Genomic DNA, 25,614 nt, shown 5'->3' with positions numbered 1-25,614 from the left:
TAGAGTGGTCATGAGAATGACCTGAATTTGCAGATTAGGAAACTGGAAACTGCCTGCACCATTCCCTGTTTTCTGCCTGTGGAAATCCTACCCACCCTTCCACCTCCAACTCAAATATCACCTTATCCATGAAGCCTTTGTCAGTCTTCCTGGCGGGAAAATATAGGTCCTTTATACTTTTATAACCAATTCACAGTTACTATGGTTGTCATAATAATAGCAGCTAGCATTAGTTGTGTTTGCTATAACAGGAACTGTTCATTCTCTAAAACTCCCAGAAGGTAGGTACTTGTATTTCTGCGTTTTACAAATGAGGAAACTGGCGCACAGAGATTAGTTAACTGGCCCAAGACCACACAGTTGCTTGGCTGCAAAACTGGGATTTGAATCAAGTCTGTGTGCTGCCAGAGCCCTTGGTTTTATCCACCACTTCCTGCTGCCTGAGCTTCCCTGGTGGCTCAGCTGGTAGAGAATCCGCCTGCAAGGCAGGAGACCCTGGTTTGATTCCTAGGTTGGGCAGATCTGCTGGAGAAGGGATAGGCTACCCACTCCAGTACTCTTGGGCTTCCCTGGTAGCTCAGCTGGTAAAAAATCCGCCTACAATGCAGGAGACCCTGGTTTGATCCCTGGGTCAGGAAGATCCCCTGGAGAAGGGAAAGGCTACCCACTCCTAGTATTCTGGCCTGGAGAATTCCATGGACAGAGAGGAGCCCGGCGGACTACAGTCCATGGGGTCGCAAAGAGTTGGACACGACTGAATGACTTTCACACACACACTTCCTCCTGCCGACGTTGTGCCAGGCACTACATGAGGCCTCTTCTCTCCCTGATACTGTTTAGTAAGTGTCGAAATGGCAGTGGAGAAGGTAATGCCTCACTTGCTGGGGAAGGTAAACGTCAGGGAGCTGGCTTGAGGCCAGGTCACAGGTGTTGCAGAGACTGTTAGCCGGTCTGCTGCGTCCATTGCATTTGAATGTGAATGGCTCAGACAGTAAAGAATCCACCTGCAATGAAGGACACCTGGGTTCGACTCCTGGATAAGGAAGATCCTCTGGAGAAGGGAATGGCAGCCCACTCCAGTATACTTGCCTGGAGAATTCCACGGACAAAAGAGCCTGGTGCGCTATAGTCCATGGGGTCCAAAGTGTTGGACATGACTGAGAGATTAACACGTTCACACTTTCAACCCTCAGAGCAAGCCAGAATGCAGTTTATACTTAACTGTTAGCATTTTAAGTTCAAGGGACTATGGGAAGTCAGCTTAAATAGCAGGCAATGACAGTCTTGTCACCATAGTACGGTAAGTCCCCTCTGTACGAACCTTCGAGTTGTGAACATTCAAAGCTGCAAGCATGCCCCTGTGTGCCAGCTGTTGTATTGTACTACTGTACTCTTCAAGGTACTATACTGTAAGGTTAAAGATGTTTTCTTTATTTTTTATGTTTGCTGGTTTTTTATGTACTATCTGTATGAAAAGTTTCATAAACCTATTACAATACAGTACGATATAGTCGATTGTGTTAATCGGGTACCCAGGCTCACTTTGTTGGACTTACAAATGAATTAGACTTTTGAATGCACTTGTAGGTAGGGGACTTACAGAATTTAAATAGAGGCTCTTGTTGGCAGATGTGAAGAAGGCATTAAAACAGGAGATCTGAGCTGAGGTTTCACTCCGATACCAATATCCAGGGTATCGTGCCTCTGTGACCTTTGGCTGCTTTTCTGAGAATAGTTTCTTTTCTTTCAGAGTTATAGCTGGTGAAAGATCAATTCTTGGATCAGAGCATATCAGGGCCAGAAGGGTCCTTAGCGGTGTTGCTAATAACAATAATGATAAAAAATGAAAATTATAAAAATAATAATAGCAGCGGCTAGAATTGTTTTAATATTTATTACCTGTCGAGTGATGTTTAAGCATGTGCCTTATAACGTGACATTCCTAGGAGTGTACAGTCAGCTCCATTTTTCAGAGGGGATGCTGAGGCTCAGAGAGTTAAGGCGATTCTTTTGAAGTCACGCAGCCGTCAGTGGCAGAGGCAGTAACCCTAGCCCAGGTCTGCTGACCTTCAAAGTCTGTGTTGGTAAGCTGAAGCAGAGGGGAAAAAGACTCCGGGTTTGCTGGTCCTTCCTGCCTTTGGGTCTATTGGAGCCATGGCTAGAACCTGCCCCTTGGTGAGAGCACCAAGGTTTCAGTCCGCACCTTTTGTTTTCATAATGCACAGAGTCACTGATCCCAGGGTCAAATCCCCGTTCTGGGTTAGCCATTCAGATGTACTCATGAGCACTTAACACTTTAAATAACTTCAGTGAAAACCCTTGGGGTGGTTCTTCAGCCAAAAGCAGAGCCCGATGGGTGGAGAAAGCTCTTAGTGGTGTTCAGAGATGAAGGCCGCCGGCCGTGTCCTCTTCCCTCCCTGCCAGCAGGCCTGGGTGCTGTTTCACAGTTTCCAGTGCTGAGGTTTGGAGGAGGAACTTCATGTCAACTTCTCTGAGCCTTCCTTTGCTCATCACTAAACTCCTTCAAGCTTGTGTGCTAAAACGGGACTCAGAGTAATACCCACTTCACAGGGTTATGTGTGGCTCAGAGGTGATGTGCAGAAAGGCCTTAGTGCCATGCCTGACATATACACGTATATAATACGTATAACTGCTCCATAAATAGTGTCAGGTGCCCTGCTGGTTGTCATCTCCACTCTGGATCTCCCTCCACCAGGCACTTGAGGGCGGCTAGTAGATGTGTGTTCAAATTGTGTAACCCCTGGGCCGCTGGCAACTTCCTTGCTTGACTTTAATTCTCTTGAAATCAAGCCAGTCACAACTTCACAGGGCTTTGGGGCGTAATTAGGGTTGATGAAGCCCTTTGAAACACTCGGATGAAAGGGTGTTAAGTTATATTGCTGTTACTAACCATGTCTGTCTGTAGCCACTTGTTAGGTGTGGAGATTCATATGCTTGTAGAAATGGCTTTTAAAAGTAACCTCAGCTGCTTGGGGCATCAGTGGGAATGTAGCACTTACAAGGTGGGGACTTTTTTTTTTTTTGGCCACCTTTGAAGTCCTTCAACCTCAGAGAACACAGTGGGAGACAGTGTGGAGGAGGGATTCTCATCAAGAGACTGGAAGTCAGACCTCTAGTCTCGCGTCCTCTGGTCCTCACCTTGGGCACCTTATTTCACTTCTCTGAGCCTTCCTTTGTACATCGCTAAACTCCTTCAAGCTTGTTTGCTAAAACAGGACTCAGAGTAATACCCACTTCATAGGGCTATCTGTGACTCAAAGGTGACGTGCAGAAAGGCCTTAGTGCCAGGCCTGACATATATACATATGTAATACGTATAACTGCTCCATAAATAGCAGCCTTTATTATTTTTAATTTATTTTATTGAAGTATACTTGAATTAGAATGTTGTGTTAATTTCTACTGTACAGCAGAGAGGTTCAGTTATACATATATATATTTATATGTATAAATATATGTATATACACATATAATTATATTCTATATATATACACTCTTCTTTTCCATATTCTTTTCTACTGTGGTATCACAGGATATTGAATATAGTTTTCCGTGCTATATAGTAGGACCTTGTTTATCCATTCCATATAAAATAGCTTGCCTCTGCTAATTCCACACTCCGAGTCCATCCCTCTGCCCCACCACCCCACCCCCTGCTGGTGGCAACCACAGGTCTGTCTTCTGTGTCTGCTCCTGTTTTGTGGGTAAGGTTGTTTGTGTCATATTTTAAATTCCACATATGAGTGGTATATCACACGGTAATATTTCTTTTTCTTTCTAACTTACTTCACTTAGTGTGGTAATCTCTAGCTGCGTCCATGTTGCTGCAAATGGCATCGTTTCATTCTTTTTTTTTTGGCTGAGTAGTATTCCATATCTCTGATACCATGTCTTTATCCAGTCTTCTGCTGATGGACATTCAGGGTGTTTCCATGCCTCAGCTATTAGAAACAGTGGTCCAGTGAACACTGGGGTGCATGCTTCTTTTCAGATTAGAGTTTTATCCAGATGCATGCCCACGAATGGGGTTGGTTTGGTCACATGGTAACTCTGTTTTTAGTTTTTTAAGGAAACTCCACACTGTTTTCCATAGTGACTACATTTACATTCCCACCAACAGTGTAGGAGGGTTCCCTTTTCTCCACATCCTTTCCAGCATTTGCTATTTGCAGACTTTTTAATGATGACAGTTCTGATTGGTGTGACGTGATACCTTGTTATAGTTTTGATTTGCATTTATCTGATAATTAGTGACACTGAGCATCTTTTCACGCGCCTGTTGGCCATCATATTGTTACATCTTCTTTGGAGAAATGTCTGTTTAGGTCTTCTTCTCATTTTATGATTGGGTTGTCTGGGGTTTTTTGTTAATTGAGTTATATGAGATGTTTGTATATTTTGGAAATTAAGCCAGCCTTCATTAGTATAGTAACCTTTTAGCCTTGATTTTGATGTTGAGATGGGTTTATCCTTGTTAGTTTCACAATTTTCATTCTGGGTTTCACACCTCCACAGCCTCCTCTCTGATTGACTTGTCTGTTTGGCCACAGCTGCTTATGTCCCCTCTTTACTGCCCTTTGGCAAGTTGTTAACAACACTGTCAACCTAAATAAACCTAGGGAGAAATAATCAAACAAAAAGAGTTCATTTGGAATTCGAGAACTGCAGTCCAGGGCACACAGATTCAAGTATCAATTCAAACAGTAAGAGTCAAGGGCTTTTAAAGGTGAAGGGAGGCTTGCGTTACCAGGGATTTTCATTGGAGTTAGAGACAGAAGCTCCTTGTGGCTAAGTGTGGTTGAGCTCTAAGGCCATCACTGGAGGTGGGGGAAGTCGTTACTGTGACAAGTTGCACGTGGGCTTACAGAGTCCTTGGAGGTCATGGTTCCTTCCCGTGAGGATGTATGTAAGGTCCATCTCCTTAATGGCCTCACAGCCCCATTTTAAAACCCCTTGAGTTAAATGAGTCTAATTTGTGCCACATTTCACAGCACCTTCTCCAGCAGCCATGTAGACTTAGTCTTTTCAGAGGACAGCTTGGTCTCCCTGGTGAAAATAATACAGCGACTACCAGTTATAGGTCGAACCATATGAATCTTCCACCTTTGTAGGTCAAAACTGGTTGGATATCAGCCATTTCATATGGTTCACCCTAATTCTAAGTTGCTGTGTTAAGTGTTTCTTCCAAACAATCTCAAAAAGTTTCTGCACCAGCTCCGGCAGAGGAGCACTGCCCTCCCACCCAGCAGAGCAGAGAGGAGCTGAGGCTCAGCGAAGCAGATCCCACCATCCTGCCTACCCTGAGCCTGCACATGTGCGGCCCACACCTGCCCTCTGAACAGCACCAGCCGGGTCTCAGTTTCTGCACGACTCCTGGAGCCTGTTCCAGCTCTCCTCTGTCTCCCACTAAGGTTTAGATAAGGCAGCTTTGAGGTGTTATTGGAGCAGGAACCAGTCTTCTACCTGCCCAAGACAGTTCCTGCAAAATTACTGCCAGTTTACAACAATTTGCTCATTAGCATAGGTAAACTGAGTTATTAGGGTACCTGTCTGGCCCCAAGATCTTTGCCTGTTATGAAGCTCATGTTCTTGCTTTCAATCCTAAGAACCAAACACAGAGTGAAGGACTTCCTTTGAAGTCCTCAAACTTGACCCTCCAAGGAAACAATGTATTTTCTCACACTTTCTTTTAGTAGACATCTAAAACTTAAAACTTTTCAGTACAGATTTAAATATCTGCAAGGCATATAGTTCCTGGAGCATTTAAATTCTTTTTTTTTTTAACTCTCATATATACTTAACTAAAGCCCCCAAACTAGAAAGACCACTTGATAACCTACCATCAGTCTTCTGAAAAAACTCTTCTTTAACAGTTGGAAATTCTACATCTTTCCTTTTCCTCCCTAAGTTCCATTTCCCCCACAGAATATTATCCCAAAAATGTGTGTTGACTTAAAAATTCACCACGCAAGAGTTGTGAGTTTAAGTTTTATTCAGAGACCTTACTGAGGACTATAGCCCAGGAGACAGCTTCTCAGTAGCTCTGAGAAAGCTGTTCTGAAGAGGTAGGGGGGATAACCAGTTTATATGTGATTTTTTACTAGGAACACATGCAGTAAAATATACATCTGGGTAAAAGATTATTGCTAGTCCCCCCAAACTCTCAAGTTAATGATTTTTGTGCTTTATTTTTTTTTATGTGTGGGAAGATTCAAGAATCTCGGTTCATTAAATTTTTTCCTGAGATATGCATTTAACTTTCTAAGGGGCCTGTCTATCCAAACACAGAGCATCCTGTTGTTTTCTTAATGTTGATCAGCCACTGCAACAGATTGCAGCCTAATCCTTGTAGAATTGGGTGGTGAGCAAAAACACTCTTTGTTCTTCTTTGTTTACACGTGTCTGTCTTTTAACAGTTAAAATTTTTACGGAAATACCTATCATACTTCTCTACAAGAAAAAGTGTAGAGTATGTAACCAAATTTCATTTAAAAAATTTTCCTTTGACATAAGGTTCATAGGTTTTGATTCAAATCAGAATTCTTTATATAATTGAATAAAAGCAATTGATTAATGCAGTAAAAATTTTATCATTTTTGAGCAAAAAATAATATTGTTTAGAAAAATATATCTGAGAAAAATAGGACTTTATTTTCAATATTTAAGGTGCATATTACTAACTGGTAGATGAGATAGAATTTAGCATCTGTTCTGTTGCAAGCTTTGGTTATTATGGCTAGAGGAGCTTCTGTACATAACCAGAATGGAAGAAGTGTAGTGAATCACTGAATTCTTTCAACTCCTTCCGAGTTTTGTGCTAAAAATCAGGTAGTGATAAACTATTTTTATTGACCTATCAGCTAACAGTATGTTTAAGGCCTCATTCATTTGCGTTTACGACGACATACTAGACACACTTAATTTAAAAAGGGGTTTGGTTTTGCTTTTACAGTTTCCATGAAGTTTACCAAAAAAGCACTATCAATATGCTAGTAACTTTTTTCACTTAGGGCACCTTGCATTAACCTGATCTATCCAGAAAAGATTGGGGAAATTGAAATATTATAAATTTAACTATACCTTTGCCCTTACTGTATTGTAAAACATATATTCACACATGTATTTTAGCTATATGGGCTTCTCCAGTGACTCGGTGGTAAAGAATTCACCTGCTAATGCAGGAGATGCAGGTTCTATCCCTGGTCTGGCAAGATTCCCTGGAGAAGGAAATGGCAACCCATTTCAGTATTCTTGCCTGGAGAAACTCATGGACAGAGGAGCCTGGTGTGCAACAGTCCACGGGATCACAAAGAGTTGGACACAGCTTAGCGACTGAACAACAACAATGTATACTTTAACTATAGAATATAATTCAAATATTTACTATAAATATTTGTACATGTATTTTAATTATAAATACTTTATACTTTGCCTGAATATATTTTTAATGAAAACTTAGAACTGTGGGTGTAACCTAATTAACAAAGCTAGTCTTTATTGTCCAAACATCAGTTAAATCAGACTCTCTGATTTCAAATATCCTAACAAGGGCCAGAGTATCCTATTCTAATGCCTGTCATACCTTCACAGAAATATGTATGAGAGAGGAAGAGAAGATAATTCCACGAATTGGCATTTATCACTAAAGAAACCTCCCAGGAAAGAAAATTTCAGAATTCCCCTGGGTTTCTTAGTGGTTTTACAGCTTGGGGCAGTGTACCAGCGTAAGATTCTACGTGAGTGAGAGACAGGCCCTTCTTTGATGAACTTGGAAGAAGCTATTGAGAAAAGTGAGAAAGGGACGCTGTAGGAAGCCAGCAAAAAGCCTGGATGGAAATGAGGGTCTAGTGGCTGAATCCCTTACAATGCCCAGTATCAGCAAAACCTTTGTAAAAGAAGGCCTCTAGGGCCCCCAGTCTGAAGATTACGGCCTTCTAAACCTTGCCATCCTGATTTCTCTCTTAGAAGCAGTCGTAATGACTCAGAGTCTCCCTATTATCTCCAAGCCCCAAACCAAACCGTATGAGATAGAAAAGCCCCCTCCCAATCTGGCCAGCCCACCCCTTAAGCTCTATCCCTCTACACTCAGTTTTCTTCTGTCTTTGCTGGAAGATAGCCCCAGCTACAGAGAAATCCTCACTGGTCCTCCAACTCACACACACACATCCCCTTTTACATCTCAGGGCCTCTGAGCCCATTTCCCCCGAGCCCATTTCCCCCCTGGATCTTATACCTCCACATCACCTTTCCATCCCTCAAAGGTGCCATGCTCATTCCCACCATATGGGCTTCCCGCAGGATGTAGAATGGCTTTCTGCACCTCACCTCCACCAGTCTACATCTTCAGATCTCCTTGTGAAACTGTTCTTCAGAGGGGCTTCCCTGACTTCCCTTAATCCTGTGTCTCTCACACACTGAATCAGGCCTCTGTGCTTCTCTAGGTAGCGCTAACTGAAGTGTGATTGCTAATAATCAGGTGTTTAATATATATGATCTGAGGACAGGGACAGTGCCTGGCACATTGATAGTCAGTGCATGGCATACACTAGGCACTGATTAAATGAATAAGTGTCTGGAATGCTATTCTTCCCTTCTCTGTGAAGTGTCTGTATTCTGCACTAGCCTAGGAGCCCATTCCCCAGTCCTTGAGAATAGCTGCTAATTACCAAGTACCTATCCTGTGTCAGGCATTGTTCCAGAGCTTTATACATCACACAGTTTGACATAACAGTTAAGAGCATGGGCTCTAATGTCAGACTACCCAGGTTCCAGTTCTGCTTCATCAGCTTACCAGCTACCTCATACCCTCGGTGCCTCAGTTTCCTTCAGTTCAGTTCAGTTGCTCAGTTGTGTCCAACTCTTTGTGACCTCATGGACTGCAGCACGCAAGGCCTCCCTGTCCATCACCAACTCCCGGAGCTTGCTTAAACTCATATCCATTGAGTTGGTGATGCCGTCCAACCTTCTTATCTTCTATCGTCCCCTTTGCCTCCTGCCTTCAATCTTTCCCAGCATCAGGGTCTTTTCTAATGCGTCAGTTCTTCACATCAGGTGGCCAAATTATTGGAGTTTCAGCTTCAGCATCAGTCATTCCAATGAATATTCAGGACTGATCTTCTTTAGGATGGACTGATTAGATCTCCTTGCAGTCCAAGAGACTCTCAAGGATCTTCTCCAACACCACAGTTCAAAGCATCAATTCTTTGGCACTCAGCTTTCCTTATAGTGCAACTCTCACATCCATACATGACTACTGGAAAAACCATAATTTTGATTAGGCAGACCTTTGTTGGCAAAGTAATGCCTCTGCTTTTTAATATGCTGTCTAGGTTGGTCATAACTTTTCTTCCAAAGAGCAAGCATTTTTTAGTTTCATGGCTGCAGTCACCATCTGCAGTGATTTTGGAGCCCAGAAAAATAAAGTCTGTCACTGTTTCTATTGTCTCCCCATCTATTTCCCATGAAGTGATAGGACCAGATGCTATGATCTTAGTTTTCTGAATGTTGAGCTTTAAGCCAGCTTTTTCACTCTCCTCTTTTACTTTCAAGAGGCTCTTTAGTTCTTCTTTGCTTTCTGCAGTAGGGGTGGTGTCATCTGCATATCTGAGGTTTTTGATATTTCTCCTGGTAATCTTGATTCCAGCTTGTGCTTCATCCAGCCTGGCATTTCGCATGGTGTACTCTACATATAAGTTAAATAAGCAGGGTGACCTTATACAGCTTTGGTGTATGCCTTTCCCAATTTGGAACCAGTCTGTTGTTCCATGTCCAGTTCTAACTGTTGCTCCTTGACTTGCACACAGATTTCTCAGGAGGCAGGTCAGGTGGTCTGGTATTCCCATCTCTTTAAATTTTCCATAGTTTGTTGTTTACTGTAAAATTAAATAACAGTACCTACCTTATGTAGTTATTATGAGGATTAAATGAGTTAATATGTATAAAGTACTTTAAACAGTATTTGGCATGTACTAAATGCTCAATAAATGTTGTTGTTTGTCATTATCATTATCGTTTCTGATCTAAACAAGCCTGGTCTGTCAGTTTACAAAGACCGAGCTATCTCTAGTAGAAGAGCTGGCCAGCCATTTGAAAAGAACTCACCCATGTAAAAATCCAAGACCCTGGATTTCGAGTATGGCCTTCCACTGCATCTGCCACACGATACTGAGCCAAATACTTCCTTGTGACCAGAATGAGTTGCTCCTTTAAAATTCCACCCCTTCTTTTGCGGCATGTATCACATTCTCCCATTATTTCCTTTTATTTGTGCTCAGATTAGGCCATTTATTCAGGAAACATAAACTGAGTATCAGCAAAGATAAGTGAGAGATGGAGAATCCAATACAATATCTTTTTAAATGAAAGAAATGCAAAAGATAATGAAGAAATTTGCAACATAAGGGGAGAAGGGAGAGATGCTACATAGGAGCAAAGTTTTGTATACTACTGAAATTAAGATGGTAATTATAATCACTTCACTTTCATGCATTGGAGAAGGAAATGGCAACCCACTCCAGTATTCTTGCCTGAAGAATCCCAGGGACGGGGGAGCCTGGTGGGCTGCCGTCTATGGGGTCACACAGTCGGACACAACTGAAGCGACTTAGCAGCAGCAGCAGCAGTGTAATCACTAGGAAGACAACTCAAAAATATATAGTAAAAGGGAATTAAAATGGTACTCTAGAAAATATATCTATTTGACGTGAAAGAAGGCAGTAATGGAGAAATTGAGGAATAATAATAGACATACAGGGGGAATAATAATGAAATGGCAGAAGTCCCTCTTATCAGTAATTATATTAAATGTAAATGGATTAAACTCTGCCCAATTAAAAGGCAGAGATTGGCAGAAATGATTTTTTTTTAAATATGACCCAAATGTATCCTATCTATAAGATGTCCTTTAGATTTAAAGACACAAATAGGTTGATGGTAAAAAGGTGGGAAAAGATATTCCATTCATTGTAACCAAAAGAGAGCTGGAGTGGGTATATTAACACTGGACAAAATAGACTTTAAGACAAAAATTGTTATGAGAGACTAAGAAGGACATTATGTAATGATGAAAAATTCAGTCCATAAGAAGATATAGCAGTCGTAAAATATATGCACCTAACAGAGCCTTAAAATATATGAAGGAAAATTTGACAGAATTGAAGGAAGAAAAAGTTCAACAGTAAGAGTTGGACACTTTAATACCACGTTTTTAATAATGGATAGAACAACTGGACAGAAGATCAGCAAGGAAATAGAAAACTTGAACAATACCATAAACCAATTAGAGCAAAGAGACATCTATAGAACACTCCACTCAAGAGCAGTAAAATACACGTTCTTCTCAAATGCACATGGAACAGTCTCTGGGATAGAGCATATGTTAAGCTACAAAACAAATGTCAAGTAAGATTGAAGTCATATAAAGCAGGAGTCCCCAGCCTCTTGTCAGTAAACTGGTACCTGTTCATGTCCTGTTAGGAACCAGGCCCCACAGCAGGAGGTGAGCAAGGGCAAGCAAGCAAAGCTTCATCTGCTGCTCCCCATCGTTCCCATCACTTGTATTTCCATCTGAACCACTTCTCTCCTCTGCCCCCATCCTTGGAAAAATTCTCTTCTACAGAAGTGGTCCCTAGCTCCAAAAAGGTTAGGGACCTTTTTGATTCAAAGCATGTCCTCTGATCACAGTGGGATGAAATAAGAAATCAATAACAGAAGGAGATTCACAGCAGCAAACAGAGAAACTCACAAATATGTGAAAATGAAGAAAGAGAAATTAGAGACCAGCTGATCCTACAAGCCCATGGAAATACCAGGGACTCTAACTAGCCAAAACAGTCTTGGGAAAAGAAGAACAAAGTTGGAAGACTCACACTTCTTGATTTCAAAAATTTTACAAAACTGCAGCAATCAATGTATTATTGGCATAAGGATAGATATGCAGATCAGTGGACTATAATACAGAGACCAGAAATAAACCAATACCTCTATGGTCAACTGATAGTTGACCATGGTGCTAAGACCACTCAACAGGAAAATAATATAGTTTTTTCAAACAGATGATGTAGGGTCAACTGGATATCCACATATAAGAAGATGAAGTTGGACTCCTTCCTCATATCATGTAAAAAAAATTAATTCAAAATGGACCAAAGACCTAAATATTCTTGGAAAGAGTTTTTGGAAAGAAAGAGTCTTGGAAAGAAACATAGGTATCAGTTTTTGTGACCTTGTATTGGACAGTGTTTTTTAAAATTATGATGCCAAAAACCACATAGCGACAGAAGAAAAAAATAAACAATCAATCTTAAAACCTTGTGTTTGTCAAAGCACACTGTCAAGAAAATAAAGCTTTGACTCATAGAATAAGAGAAAATATTTGCAAATCATACATCTGACAAAGGTTTAGTATCTTGTAAAGAAAGCTGAGCACCGAAGAATTGACCCTTTTGAACTGTGGTGCTGGAAAAGGTGGTGTTGAGAGTCCCTTGGACTCCAAGGAGATCCAACCAGTCCATCCTAAAGGAAATCAGTCCTGAATATTCATTGGAAGGACTGATGCTGAAGCTGAAACTGCAGTATTTTGGCCACCTGCTGAGAAGAACTGACTCATTGGAAAAGACCCTGATGCTGGGAATGATTGAAGGCAGGAGGAGAAGGGGACGACAGAAGATGAGGAGGTTGGATGGCACCACCAACTCGACGGATATGAATTTGACTAAACTCTGGTAGTTTGTGATGGACAGGGAAGCCTGGCTTGCTGCAGTCCATGGGGTCGCAAAGAGTCAGACACTACTGAGCGATTGAACTGAACTGATATAAAAAAATCTTATAACTCAATACTAAAAAGATAATAAAAATAATAAAAATCTTTTAACAAATATACAAAGAAATCTTACAACTCAATAATAAAAATTTAAAAATATAGGCAAAGGGTTGCACAACATTGAAAATGTACTAAATGCTTACTGAGTTATATGTTTTAAGATGATTAATAGCCTATTTTATTACATGTAAATTTTTAAAAATAGGCTAAGATTTGAATAAACAATTCTCTGAAGAAAATAAAATAATGGCCAATATATAGCTGAAGAGATACTCAACATCATAAGTCATTAGGGAAATGCAAATCAAAACCACAATTAGATACCATTTCATACTCTTTGGTATGGCTATCATAATTTTTTTTGTTAAGAGGAAAATAGCAAGTGTTGGCAATGATATAGGGAAATTAGAACCCTTGTTTGGTGGGAATGTAGATTGGTGTAACCACTATAGAAAACAACTTGGCAGTTCCTCAAAAGTAAAACATAGAGTTACTATGTGACTGAACAACCCCACTCCTACTGGAATAGTCCCAAGAAAATTGAAAACACACACACACTTATATATGCATACATATATGCACACACATATAATGTACACAAATGTTCATAACAACAATCAAGATAGGCAAAAAGTAGAAATAATTCAAATGTAATTGAAGGACAGATAAACAAAATGTGGTCTATCCATATAGTGGAATATTACTTGGCCATAAGAAGGAATGACGTGATGATTTTGTTATATCAACCCTGAAAACATTATTCTAGGTGAAAGAAGCCAGTCACAAAAGACCACATATGGTAAGCTTCCATTTATGTCCAAAATAGGCAAATCCATAGAGACAGCTAGTAGACTAGTAGTTTCCAGAAAATGAGGGTAGGGGAAATGGGGAATGCTAAAGGGTTTGGGGTTTCTTTGGGGGGGTGATGGAAATGTTCTGGATTTAGTCATCAGTATGGCACAATTTGGTGAAAACTGGACGTTTTTGAAGTTATGCGGCAACTTTGCCTAGAGGTCCAGTGGTTAGGGACTTTGTGCTTTCGCTACTGAGGGCCCAAGTTCAATCCCTGGTCGGGGAACTAATATCCCACAGGCTATGCAGGGTGGCCAAACAAAAACAGATTATGTGGCAGCTCTGGAAATCAGATCCAGCCCCACCCCCGCAGCCCCTGTTTGTTGTGATTTGTTATTGTTTGCTTGGTTAGTGATTTTTCTCAACTTTTTTTGGTAAAGTCTGTATTTTCCGTTGTGTGTGGCTCACCCAAGTCTGTGTCTGTTAGCTTGGGGGTCCGTTTGTGTTTCAGTAGAGTTCCTTGAATGCCTAGAGCAAAAATAAAACAAGACAAAACTTTCCCAGGCTTTGCAGACTGGCTCTGCTGGGGCACTGCTCCAAGGATTACCAGTCTGCTTACAACTCTGTCTGAATCCTTGCTGCTTCTCCTCTGCCTGAAGGCTACCAGAGGTGAAGGCTTGGCATCTTCGCAAGTGTTTTATGGAGCACACATCCAGCCCTGGGTATGTGAATTGTCTTCTTGATTCCCCAGGATCCTTGGGAGCTTTTAAAAGCCCTTCCCAACTCACCTTGTCCCCCTGTATCTTCTTTCCTGGCCTCTTCCTGCCCAGGCTTTCCCTTCTGTCTATTGTTCATCCCTGTGCTGTCCCTTGCCCCAGGCTGCAGCATCCAGTACTTGTGCCTTTAAATGCTTTTGGCAATAGCATCCTGGAAGCTTCCCACCAACCCTGGACTGCCTCCAAGTCAGGCAAAACAAAGGCAAGCCTTTGTGCCAGACAGGTCAGAATCCACAACCACAGTTTCTAAAAAATAAAGTCCTTATTGCTCCCTCTGTCCTCATGACGACCATAGGTCTGTAGTTTAAGGGATAGTTGGCAGGTGATTTAAAACGCCGCAGTGCTCTCTGCCCATAAAGCAAACGCTTCTTTCTTCACCAGGCCTTCCCCTGCTTGTTATAAGTTTTTAACTAGACTCCAGAGTTCTATAAAAATTGATTCAGACAGTGTTTACGAGTTCATTCATGGTTTTTCTGGAAGGATAGTTCCTTGGAGTTCTTTTATTCCACCGTTTTCAGTGACATTACTTGTAACAACGTGAATACACTAAAAAACAAAACATTTTGGAAAGGTCAAAATGCTGACTTTTATGGTTTTTTAATTTTGTCTCAATAAAAAAGATAGTGACAAGTTCAGATATCTGGGTTCATAGAATGTCCTTAAAAGGCTTTTAGAGCCAGACATTAAGATGGGACGACATTAAAATACCTTAACTGAGCAAAAAAGTGGGAAACTACCAAACAGTAGAGTGATCCAAAGTCAGATCAGTGGAAGATCAAAACCACCCGCTTGTAAACATCTGGAACAGGGTCACACCTTCAGTCCTAGCCCAAAACTGCTGGATTGTTAGGCGGCCTTGGTCCACCAAGGAAGCTCATCAATTAGCTGTTGCTGTATAACAAAACAACCTAAGTAGCTAAAAACAACAACCATTTTACGGCTCACAATTCTGTGGGTCAAAAATCTGGATAGGATCCAGAAGAAGTGAAATCAAGACTTCAAGGAGAGATTGGAGCTCTATTGTTGATTGCAGCATTGTTGGCAGCAGTCAAGATGTGGGAACAACCCGAATGTCCATTGATAAATGAAGAAAGAAAACGTGGTATATACTACAATGGAGTGTGGGATGTTGTTGTTGTTTAGCTGCTAAGTCATGTCTGACTCTTTGCAACTCCATGGACTGTAGCCCACCAGACTCCTCTGTCCATGGGATTTCTCAGGCAAGAATACTGGAATAGGTTGCCATTTCGTCCTCCAGGGGATCTTCCTGACCCGGGGATCAAACCCACATCTCCTGCACTGGCAGGCAGATTCTTTACCACGGAGTCACCAGGGAAGCCCACAATGGAATATTACCCAGCCTCTAAAAAAGAAGGAAACCCTGTAATATGCCACCATCTGGGTTAACCTTGAGGACATTATGCAAAGTGAAGTAAGTGCTAGACTGAATGTGCCTCTTGTCCTTCCACCCTAATTCATTTGTGGAAGTCATAATTCCCAATGTGATGGTATTTGGAGATGGGGACTTTGGGAGGCAATTACGAGAATAAAGCCTCCATACATGGGATTAGTGCCATTATAAGAGAGACAGGACAGACTTCTCTTTCTCTACCATGTGAGTACATAGCAAGAAGGTGTCCATCTGCAAGCCAGGAAAAGGGCTTTCACCACGAACAGAATCACCCAGCACCTTAATCCTGGTCCTGGTCCTCTTAGCCTCCAGATCTATGAGAAATAATGGCCTGTCACATTTGTTACAGCGGCCCAAATTGACTGAGGCAGTAAGCCAGTTACAGAAAAACAGATATTGCGTGATTCTACTTATATGGGGTATCTTAAATAGTCAAACTCATAGAATCAGGGGCTTTGCAGGTGCTAGTGGTAAAGAACCCACCTGCTAACACAGGAGACAGATGGGGGTTCGATCCCTGGGAAGATCCCCTGGAGGAGGAAATGGCAACCCACTCCAGTATTCTTGCTTGGAGAATCCCATGGACAGAGGAGCCTGACAGGTCACAATCCATGGGGTCGCAGAGTCGGACACAACTGAAGTGACTTAGCACACACACACTTTGGGGAGTGCATTTATAATATCTTAGGTAAAGGACCAGGTTATCATCTTATTTCTATAAAATATATTAACATTTCTATTGACATCTAAATTTATGGACAGAAAATTTTTTACAAAACCCAAAGCATTTGCAGTAACTGTGATTTTTTTTATCTTCTTGCATTATTGTTCTTTTCACTTATATTTCCTAATTATTCTATAGTGAATATATATTTGGTTATCACTGTATAAAGTTTTTTTTTAATGTCATGCTAATGGATCTGAACCTCATTTTTAAGGTGACATAAATTAAAGTTTTATAAATTAAATAATTAAAAGTGTCCTCAACAACTTTGCCAGTTAAAAGAGTCTCATTGAGACCTCTCTGGGAAGAGGAAGACTCCATTGATTAGATGGTGAATGTATCCCTGCCTGTGTTTTTCTTGTAAATTCTAACTTCTGTGCCAGCCTATGCCAACTCAATATAGTAAGGAGACTGGGAGAGCAGACTTAGGCCTTATCAGATCCTTGGGGTCCGTGGGCAAAAGTTGGTGCTTTCTGGTGGTGTCCAGTTCCAGGCCGTGGTCTCTGAGCTAGCAAGGCAGCCAGATTAAACTCGGGCAGAAAAATTCCAGTAGAGGGTCTGGGGAGGCGTGGTTTTGTGATGAAGGTGGTTTTTCTGATTTTGTGTTGGAACAGCAAACAGTTGGGTTCAAACTGTTGGAACAGTTTGTGTCCTAGGGCCCCTTGGCTTAGGCCCAGCTCATTCATGTCTGCTTCTGTGAACTTTCCTTACAGGAAAACTTGATCGGCGCTCTCTTGGCAATTTTCGGGCACCTTGTGGTCAGCATTGCGCTGAATCTCCAGGTATGTTTTCATCACCAGCACTGCCTGGTGCCAAGATGTAGCCAGAGTCAGGCTATCCGGTGCAGGCGCTGTCTGCCTCCTCCCGGTGGGATGCTGCCTACCCTATGCCGGGGTTGGGACAATACCTGGTGGGTTGTTCCAGGATACTCTCTTGGTTCTATGCCCCCACTTCATCCCTCATCACTCCTCAACTATGAAGGCAGAGCTCTCTGTTATTTAGAAGTCTCTAGGTGGGGTGGGGAGTGCCCTGGAGCAGCTGCTGTAAATGCCCTGCCTCACGTGCCCTCGGCCTAGTTGAGATCCCAGGCAGCTGTGGTTTGGAGTGAGCTCAGAACACCGTGGGAATGACCCGCACTGGCTGCGGGTGCAGCTAGACAACCAGCTGTGTGTGTTGGGTGCTGGTGGTGGTTGTTAATGCCTCAGGGCAGCCTTCAACCAGTAGGGGTTGGGAGTCAATGGATAAATACCCTCAGCCCCCTGTCCTTGGGTTGGATGGTTCTGAAGAGTGTTCACAGGGTCTCTTAAAGGGTCCTCAGTGGAACTGAGCCCCAGTTGCCTTAAGCACTAACTCACCCTCTAGTGTACCCTTCAATGACCTTCTTCCCTAGCCTGTCTCACCTTCCACCTCCCTGATTTTGCTTCCTGGAATCACCTCCCAAATCCATGCCCTGCTTCCTAGCCCTTGTTTCAAGGACTGCTTCTGGGAAGCCCAGCCTGTCTTGACACCTGAGACCTCCCTGGGGGTCCAGTGGCTAAGCTCCATGCTCCCAATGCAGGGGGCCCGGGTTCAGTCCCTGGTCAGGGAGCTAGACCCCACATGTTACAACTAAAGATTCCACATGCCACAACTTAAAAAGAAAGAAAGAAAGAAAAAAAAGACTGGACGCGTGCAAGCCAGACAAATACTTTGCCTCTCTAGAGCGGGCACATGATCACTCTGCTTCCACACGTGCACACGTGTGTTTCTGAGGCTGCGTGGTCTCTTGGCTCCTCGTCTGGCTCCCTCTCCTCCCTCTGTAGACCAGCTCCTCTGCTTCCGTATCTGTCTCTACACAGCCCCGCACCATGATCCAGCCCACGTCGCAGACTTGACCCTCTGAGTCAGCATGCCTTTTGGGCTTTCCTTAGTCACTGCCTCAGGGTCTGTGTGCCTGAGTTCACATTTCCAGAACCAGGAATACTGTCCCTGCTTGGGCCAAGTGTCCACCCGAGGGAGGGGAAGACCTACTAACCCTCACAGCTGCCCAGCAGAGCTGCGGGCATTTCTCCAGAAAGAAGTGTATCCATGTGGGCACCCTGAACACAGGGACTTCTGAGCCTTGCAGTTAGAGGGTCAACCTGAGGGCCGGGTTAGTAGGGGTCCATAGGTCATGGCTATCACCCTAGGCTGCCCATTGCCTGTGATGTACATCAGAAATGCACATTTCCAGGCCTTGGCCACACCTCCCCTCTGAGAATGAGGCCCAGACACATGTATTTTTTCAAAGCTTCCCGGAGAATGTAAAGCCTCGCAGCCGGTGTGAAAGCTCTTGTCTCAGAAGATCAATCTAAGATTTAGAATGCCAGTGTTTACTCTTCTCTGAGGGAGGACTCAGAAAAATCTGACAATCTCCCCCAAGTTATTTTTAAGAGTGGGGGGTGGTGTGGATTTAGGGTTCATGTGCTGTAGCATCTTTTCCCCAGAGATCTGGACGAATCGTGTTCTTTCTTGGACTTCTAGAAGTACTGCCACATCCGCCTCGCAGGCTCCAAGGACCCTCGGGCCTATTTCAAGACCAAGACATGGTGGCTGGGCCTGTTCCTGATGCTTCTGGGCGAGCTGGGCGTGTTTGCCTCCTACGCCTTTGCGCCCCTCTCTCTGATCGTGCCCCTCAGCGCTGTCTCTGTGATAGGTAAGACACAGCTCCCGCCCCACCCCTCCCCTGGGACTCGCCCACCTCTGTGATCGGTGTCACCGCCAGGATCAAACAGACCTGTTCAACAAGCCAGCTTTTGCTTCGCTAATAAAACCTAACACTTACAAAGGGCTTCATACACAGCAGCCCCTACTCTAAGCACTTTACAGATACTGATTCTCTGGCAGCCTTTTGAGGGAGCTGCTGCTGCTAAGTACTGTTATTATTCTCATTTTACAGATGAGGAAACTGAGGCACAGGGTGGTGAAGCTGCTTTTCCCAAATCATACATCTAGTAAGGAGCAGGGCTAGGATGCACACCAGGCTATTTGCCTCCCAGACCTGTTTCAGATTCAGAACGTTTATCAGAGTTGCTTTTTATTTCTACTGCAGAAGGAAGATTAACCTTGACCTGTGCATCCTAACACCATGAAAATAAACTAAGCTTTCATAGAATTCAGATGTCTCACACCATCTAAGCCAGCAGAGAAGCCCCTGTAAAAAATTCATAGTCAGCTTATTCGCTGATCTTTTTACATCAACCAACATTATTTTAAAAACATCATCAACTTTTTCATCTGCCATTTCTTCTGTAATTTCTGTAATCACTGAACCAGTGTTTCAGAACGTTTAAACCGTCTAGAAGACAAAGGAGTTTTGATGTTCATGAGGTCACAAATAACATAGAATTATAAAAAATTCTTTTTTTGTTCAAAGATTTTAGTAGATTAGTAGACAGTAGTTTTTTGTACATAGGAGCAAGAACAGTGAACTTGCTTTGAAATATTTCCTTTCATCTTGCTGGCAAGGATTGCAGTGCTGAGAAGCTTTTCCCTGCTCTTAAAGGAGAAAATCATATTCTGAGTCTTAATCCTCCTGGAATTAAGAGGCCCTTTTAAGAGGGCCAGCAGGGATGGTGTATGCCATTATGGCCCCTCTTGAACCCAAGGCAGACATCACTAATCAACCATAGCCTTCCTTTCTCCTGAGCCTGGATGGGCCCTCAGAATCCTCAGGGCTTCAGGCAGTCATTACCAATTACCAGGAGTTGGCAAAGGAGTGGAAACTTATTTCCTTTCCTTCATCCTATTTATTGAAAGCCCCTCTTTCTTACCCAGGGTGGATAAACAGGCAGCCTACAAGATGACCAAGATCTTCAGGCATGCCGTGTTCTTACCCACACAATGTTGTTTCAAAATATCATTTGAGTGCCTTTCGTTGAGGCAAGTTGTCTACCATAGTCCTGACTTCTCCTCCTGTCTTACGTCTGGCCCATGTTGCACACCTGTGTTGCTGCTCAGGCCCAACAGGGTTTTAATAGTTTTGTCCTCTGTGCATTGCTGATCCGTCCAAAGGGCTCTCAGAACCTTTATTCACAAAGAAGAATATGTGACTGAATGACAGGTGCTTTAAATACTAGCCTTTAAAGTTTAATAAGGATCAAATAACCAAATTCTTTAAAATAGACCAAATTATAATGATGGAACTTCAGGGATCAGCCCTTGGAAATTACGGGACTCTTAGAGCGTCTTAGTCACCCAGCAAAACATATCATTAAAAATAAATAAATATTAAAATAATAACCACCGTTCGTTGGGTACCTATTACATATTAGTCACTGTTCCAGATGCTTTAATAATAATAATAATAGCTCAGTTACTGATCACAAACTGTGTGATAAATAATTTGCATGTGTTATCTCATTTAATTGACCCTATAACTCTGTGTGCTAAGTTGCTTAGTTGTGTCCAACTCTTTTGCAACCCCATGGACTATAGCTCGCTAGGCTCCTCTACCCATGGAATTTTTCCAGGCAAGAATACTGGAGTGGGTTGCCGTTTCCTTCTCCAGGGAGAAATAGGTATTTTCAGTGATGTGCTGATAAACTAACTTGAAAGAGAGAAAATGAAAGAAGAAAGAGAGGAGGTGGAAGGAGGTAGGGAAGGGACAGAAAAATGAGAAAGAAAAGGAAGACCTGATTTGTAGTGTTTCTGGTATAAATACTCCCACCGTGGCTGATTCCAAGCTACGAGCGACTGAACTGAACTGAACTGAATGGTTTCCTGACTATTAACGTTCAGCCCGCTGGTGCAGGCTGGATCCAGAGCACGGTTTCAGTGACTAGGAAGTGAATTCTCAGGTGAAGTGACCTACCCAGAAAATGCAGCCAGAAGAGGCAGACCTGAGACAGTAATCCAGGGCTATTCACGATCAATGCCAGCCTCCTCTTTTAGGACAGTCATAAAGAAGTTTGAATACATCTGCAATCTTGGAAGAGTCAGGAAGAGAAAAAAAACAGGGGGAAACATCAGAGGTGGACATTGCCGCGAAGGAGCAGGACCCCTGGCCTCCAGCAGTCCTAGTTTTAGCCTTTCCTTGCCAGCTGCATGGTCTTGAGGGATTCCTTTCCCTCTCTCAGCCTCCGTGTCCCCATGTTTCACATGGAATCATAATAGTGCCCACCCCAAAGAGTGAATGTGCCAGAAAGAACTGTGTGAGTTGCCGGTCACACAGCAAAATAGTCAACCCTCGGAGCTCCTGGCCTTGTAGGAAATTCTCAGGGAGGCTCAGAGAGGAGCCTCTGTTTTGAAGATGGACATTACAAGGGACTGAGCTCTTGGGGGCATAAGTGAGAGCTTAGGAAGTAGCAAGCTCCAGTGCAAATGAGCCAACCCAGAGGGCGTGGGTGCAGGGACTCGCATTTGACTGATGGTAGCTTCAGTTCTCTTCTTCTTCTGCTGTTTTTTCCTTACAGCCAGCGCCATCATAGGAATCATATTCATCAAAGAAAAATGGAAACCTAAAGACTTCCTGAGTAAGTTCGTTGGTTTGAGCCTGTGTTCGTAGTTTTATTCTTGTGCTTTTTTTCACCGTAAATCCAACTCCTCCCAATCTAGAGATCATCTGTCTCCTTCTCCTCCGTGTGGTTCTATATCCCACCCTCAGCAGGCTGCTGAGAGCTGGGTTTTTTAATCAGTGGTTCCCAAACCTGGCTATCCATCAGAACCATCTGTGAGGCTTTTTAAAATGGGCTTTCATTCATGGCATATAATCAGTATTTATTGAACATCTATTGTTGGGATTTTAGTAGGCCCAATAAAAGGCTCCCTCTTTCCCTGAGTTTTAAAGCAGTGGGAACTAAAGAAGGAAGCCAAACAGGAGATCGGAAGTTCTGCCTTATTACTAACAAAAGTTAGATTGGAACATGCAGCCACATGAACTTGTTTCCGTTCTCCTCCAGTACACCCCAGCCCCCACCTAGACCTTAGGCCAGTCTCCCAAGGAAGTATTTCAGTTTACAGAATGGAACACTTATCCAGAATTACTGCTGTGCGTACATATCCTGTGGCAGAGAAGGGAGAAAAGAGAACAAAACCCGAGTGTTTAAATTATTTTTATAGACTGTCTCCATTCAGTTGAGAACTGTGGACCAATGGGGCAAGAAGCAGAAGTGTGGGTCTATTGGAGGCCCCTGCACATAGAAACCCAAGGGGTAGGGAAGAAGTTACCTACTAAGTCCCACCCTCTGCTGTGGGTGCTGAGGATATAGCAGTAGGACAGATGGAGGTTACAATCTAATGTATATATTATATATATGTGTGTTCGTGCAGACATGCTGAGTCGCTTCAGTCATGTCCAACTCTTAGACCCTATGGACTGTAGCCCGCCAGGCTCCTCAGTCCATGGGATTCTCCAAGCAAGAATACTGGAGTGCGTTGCCATGCCCTTCTCCAGGGGATCTCCCCAGCCCTGGGATCAAACCTGAGGCTCTTGCATTGCAAACAATTCTTTACTGCTGAGTCCTATATATATATATATAGGAATATATATATATATATATGTATATATATATGAAAAGCCCTATATATATATGTATACATGTGTATACATGTTTATATATAATAAACAAGTGAACTATATGACTAAATCAACAAGATAATTCTGGATCTTAGTGAGTGCTTCAGAGAAAACAATGCTTTTTGGTGGGGCACTGGGAACATGGGTATAGTTTTCCTAGACTGATCAGGGATAGACTCTGAAGAGGTGGGGCCCAGACCCAGGTAATACTGAAGAGACTACCGTTGCCCAGGTCTGTGGGCAGTGTTCCATGCAGAGCAGGCAGCAGGTGCAGAGATCCTGAGGCAGGGATGAGTTTGGTGTATCTGGTGTTAGTAAGGCCAGCATAGCTGTAAGGCGATGAGTACAGGAGGAAGGAGGACATGAGAGCAAGGACGCATGAGGACTGGATGATGTAGGACCTTACAAGCCACGCTAAGAAGTGACATAATGGTGGATCCAGGCTGTATTCCCAGAGACTTTGAATCTGGGCTGAGGGCCTTAGGCATTTGCATTCTTACAAAGCTCCCCAGGATGAAGTATATTTGTCTGCAACTTGCTTTGAAATATATCTGAAAATAACCTGGCTTGAAGAATGAGTGGAGGGATGAAGAAAATGGATCGATAGCCGATAAAGCAAGTGTAAGAAAATGTCAATTTAGAATCTTGGTGTGGGACTTAGGGGTGCTTTCTATACAACTCTTTCAACTTGTCTGTGTGTCTGAAAGTTTCTAAATACAAAACGTTAGGGAGAAGAAGCTCCCAAGATGCTGCAGACACAGTCAGGTTTGAGAACCACTGTGCTGAATCATTGGTGAAGAGTAAGAGCAAGACGGGAAGAGGAGGTGGAAAAAGAAAAGAATCTTACTCTGGAAAGAGCAGAACTACTGTTCAGCAAGTCTAGTCAAGGCTATGTTTTTCCAGTGGTCATGTATGGATGTGAGAGTTGGACTATAAAGAAAGCTGAAATTTATGCTCTTTTTTTTTTAAATAAATTTATGCTTTTGAACTGTGTTGGAGAAGATTCTTGAGAGTCCCTTGGACCATGAGGAGATCCAATCAGTCCATCCTAAAGGAAATCAGTCCTGAATATTCATTGGAAGGACTGATGTTGAAGCTGAAACTCCAATACTTTGGCCACCTGACGTGAAGAACTGACTCACTGGAAAAGACCCTGATGCTGGGAAAGATTGAAGGCGGGAGGAGAAGGGGACGACAGAGGATGAGATGGCTGGATGGCATCACCGACTCAATGGACATAAGTTTGAGTAAACTCCGGGAGTTGGTGATGGACAGGGAGGCCTGGCGTGCTGCAGTCCATGGGGTTGCAAAGAGTCAGACACAACTGAGCGACTAAACTGAGCTGAACTGAACTGTTCAGCAAATAAACCATGCTGCAAAGACTCAGAATGATTTGATAGTAATTCTGCGAAGGAGAGGGGTGGGGCTGGGCTGGTTCAGAGACCAGTGTAAAGGTTTATGTCTCTTCCAGGGTCATTCTAGGTGGTCCTGGAACGAGCAGCACACCCTATGTGAATTGGAAAAAGATGCCCCTCTGGCCATCTGTGGGCATCTGCCTTGGTGAGCAGAGCTTGGGCTAGATTTTAGCCCTCCTCGCCACCCTTGTGCAGTGAGCAGCCTGCACAGTTGTGTGTGGCCACCCTGCTTAGAGTTCCATTAAATTCAGCAAACATTCACCCAGTGCTAGTCCTTTGCTGGACAGTGCAGGCATATTGATGAGTAAGACCTGTCCCTGCCTGCAGAGAACTTAAAGAAATAGGCTTGCACAGAACTTACCCTGTTGAGTTTAACCATGACTGCTTCATTTGCTGAGCGATTTAATAACTAATTCTTTTTTTTTTTTAACATCTTTTGAGGCCTAGAATGAAAATCAGTTCAGTTCAGTTGCTCAGTCATGTCCAACTCTTTGAGACCCCATGAATCGCAGCACACCAGGCCTCCCTGTCCATCACCAACTCCCGGAGTTCACTCAAACTCGTGTCCATCGAGTCGGTGATGCCATCCAGCCATCTCATCCTCTGTTGTCCCCTTCTCCTGCTGCCCCCAATTCCTCCCAGCATCAGGGTCTTTTCCAATGAGTCAACTGTTCATATCAGGTGGCCAAAGTACTGGAGTTTCAGCTTTAGCATTAGTCCTTCCAATGAACACCCAGGACTGATCTCCTTTAGAATGGACTGGCTGGACCTCCTTGCAGTCCAAGGGACTCTCAAGAGTCTTCTCCAACACCACAGTTCAAAAGCATCAATTCTTTGGTGCTCAGCTTTCTTCACAGTCCAACTCTCACATCCATACATGACCACTGGAAAAACCATAGTCTTGACTAGACGGAGCCTCAGCCTCAGAAGCTTTTCAGCAACCCCACAAGGTTCAACCAGAGTGTGACAGGACCCTGGGGAAGAGTCAGGAGACTCTGGACCTTAACCCAGGAGCATGCCTCCCGGGCCACCGACAGTCTCTGACAAGTCTGTGGAGTAGTGTTGATAGTATTTAGATAATCCCCTTGGGAGTAGTTCAAATAGCTCCTTCAGTCTCACT

General features: G+C 43.1%; 1 protein-coding gene across 1 annotated transcript in view; it reads left to right on the top strand.

The window, feature by feature from the left end:
* NIPAL3 (NIPA like domain containing 3) overlaps positions 1 to 25,614 on the top strand; it is a 54,406-nt gene that overhangs the window by 6,580 nt on the left and 22,212 nt on the right. The window contains exons 3-5 of the mRNA XM_069579049.1: positions 17,258 to 17,326; positions 19,047 to 19,218; positions 21,977 to 22,036. Coding sequence (XP_069435150.1) covers positions 17,258 to 17,326; positions 19,047 to 19,218; positions 21,977 to 22,036 — 301 coding nt within the window. The remainder of the gene's footprint in view (positions 1 to 17,257; positions 17,327 to 19,046; positions 19,219 to 21,976; positions 22,037 to 25,614) is intronic.

The sequence above is a fragment of the Ovis canadensis genome, chromosome 2 (assembly GCF_042477335.2).
Source record: "Ovis canadensis isolate MfBH-ARS-UI-01 breed Bighorn chromosome 2, ARS-UI_OviCan_v2, whole genome shotgun sequence".
NCBI classification, from domain to species: Eukaryota; Metazoa; Chordata; class Mammalia; order Artiodactyla; family Bovidae; genus Ovis; species Ovis canadensis.
Note: the sequence above shows the minus strand (reverse complement) of the source record. Positions and strands in the feature narration are given on the sequence as shown.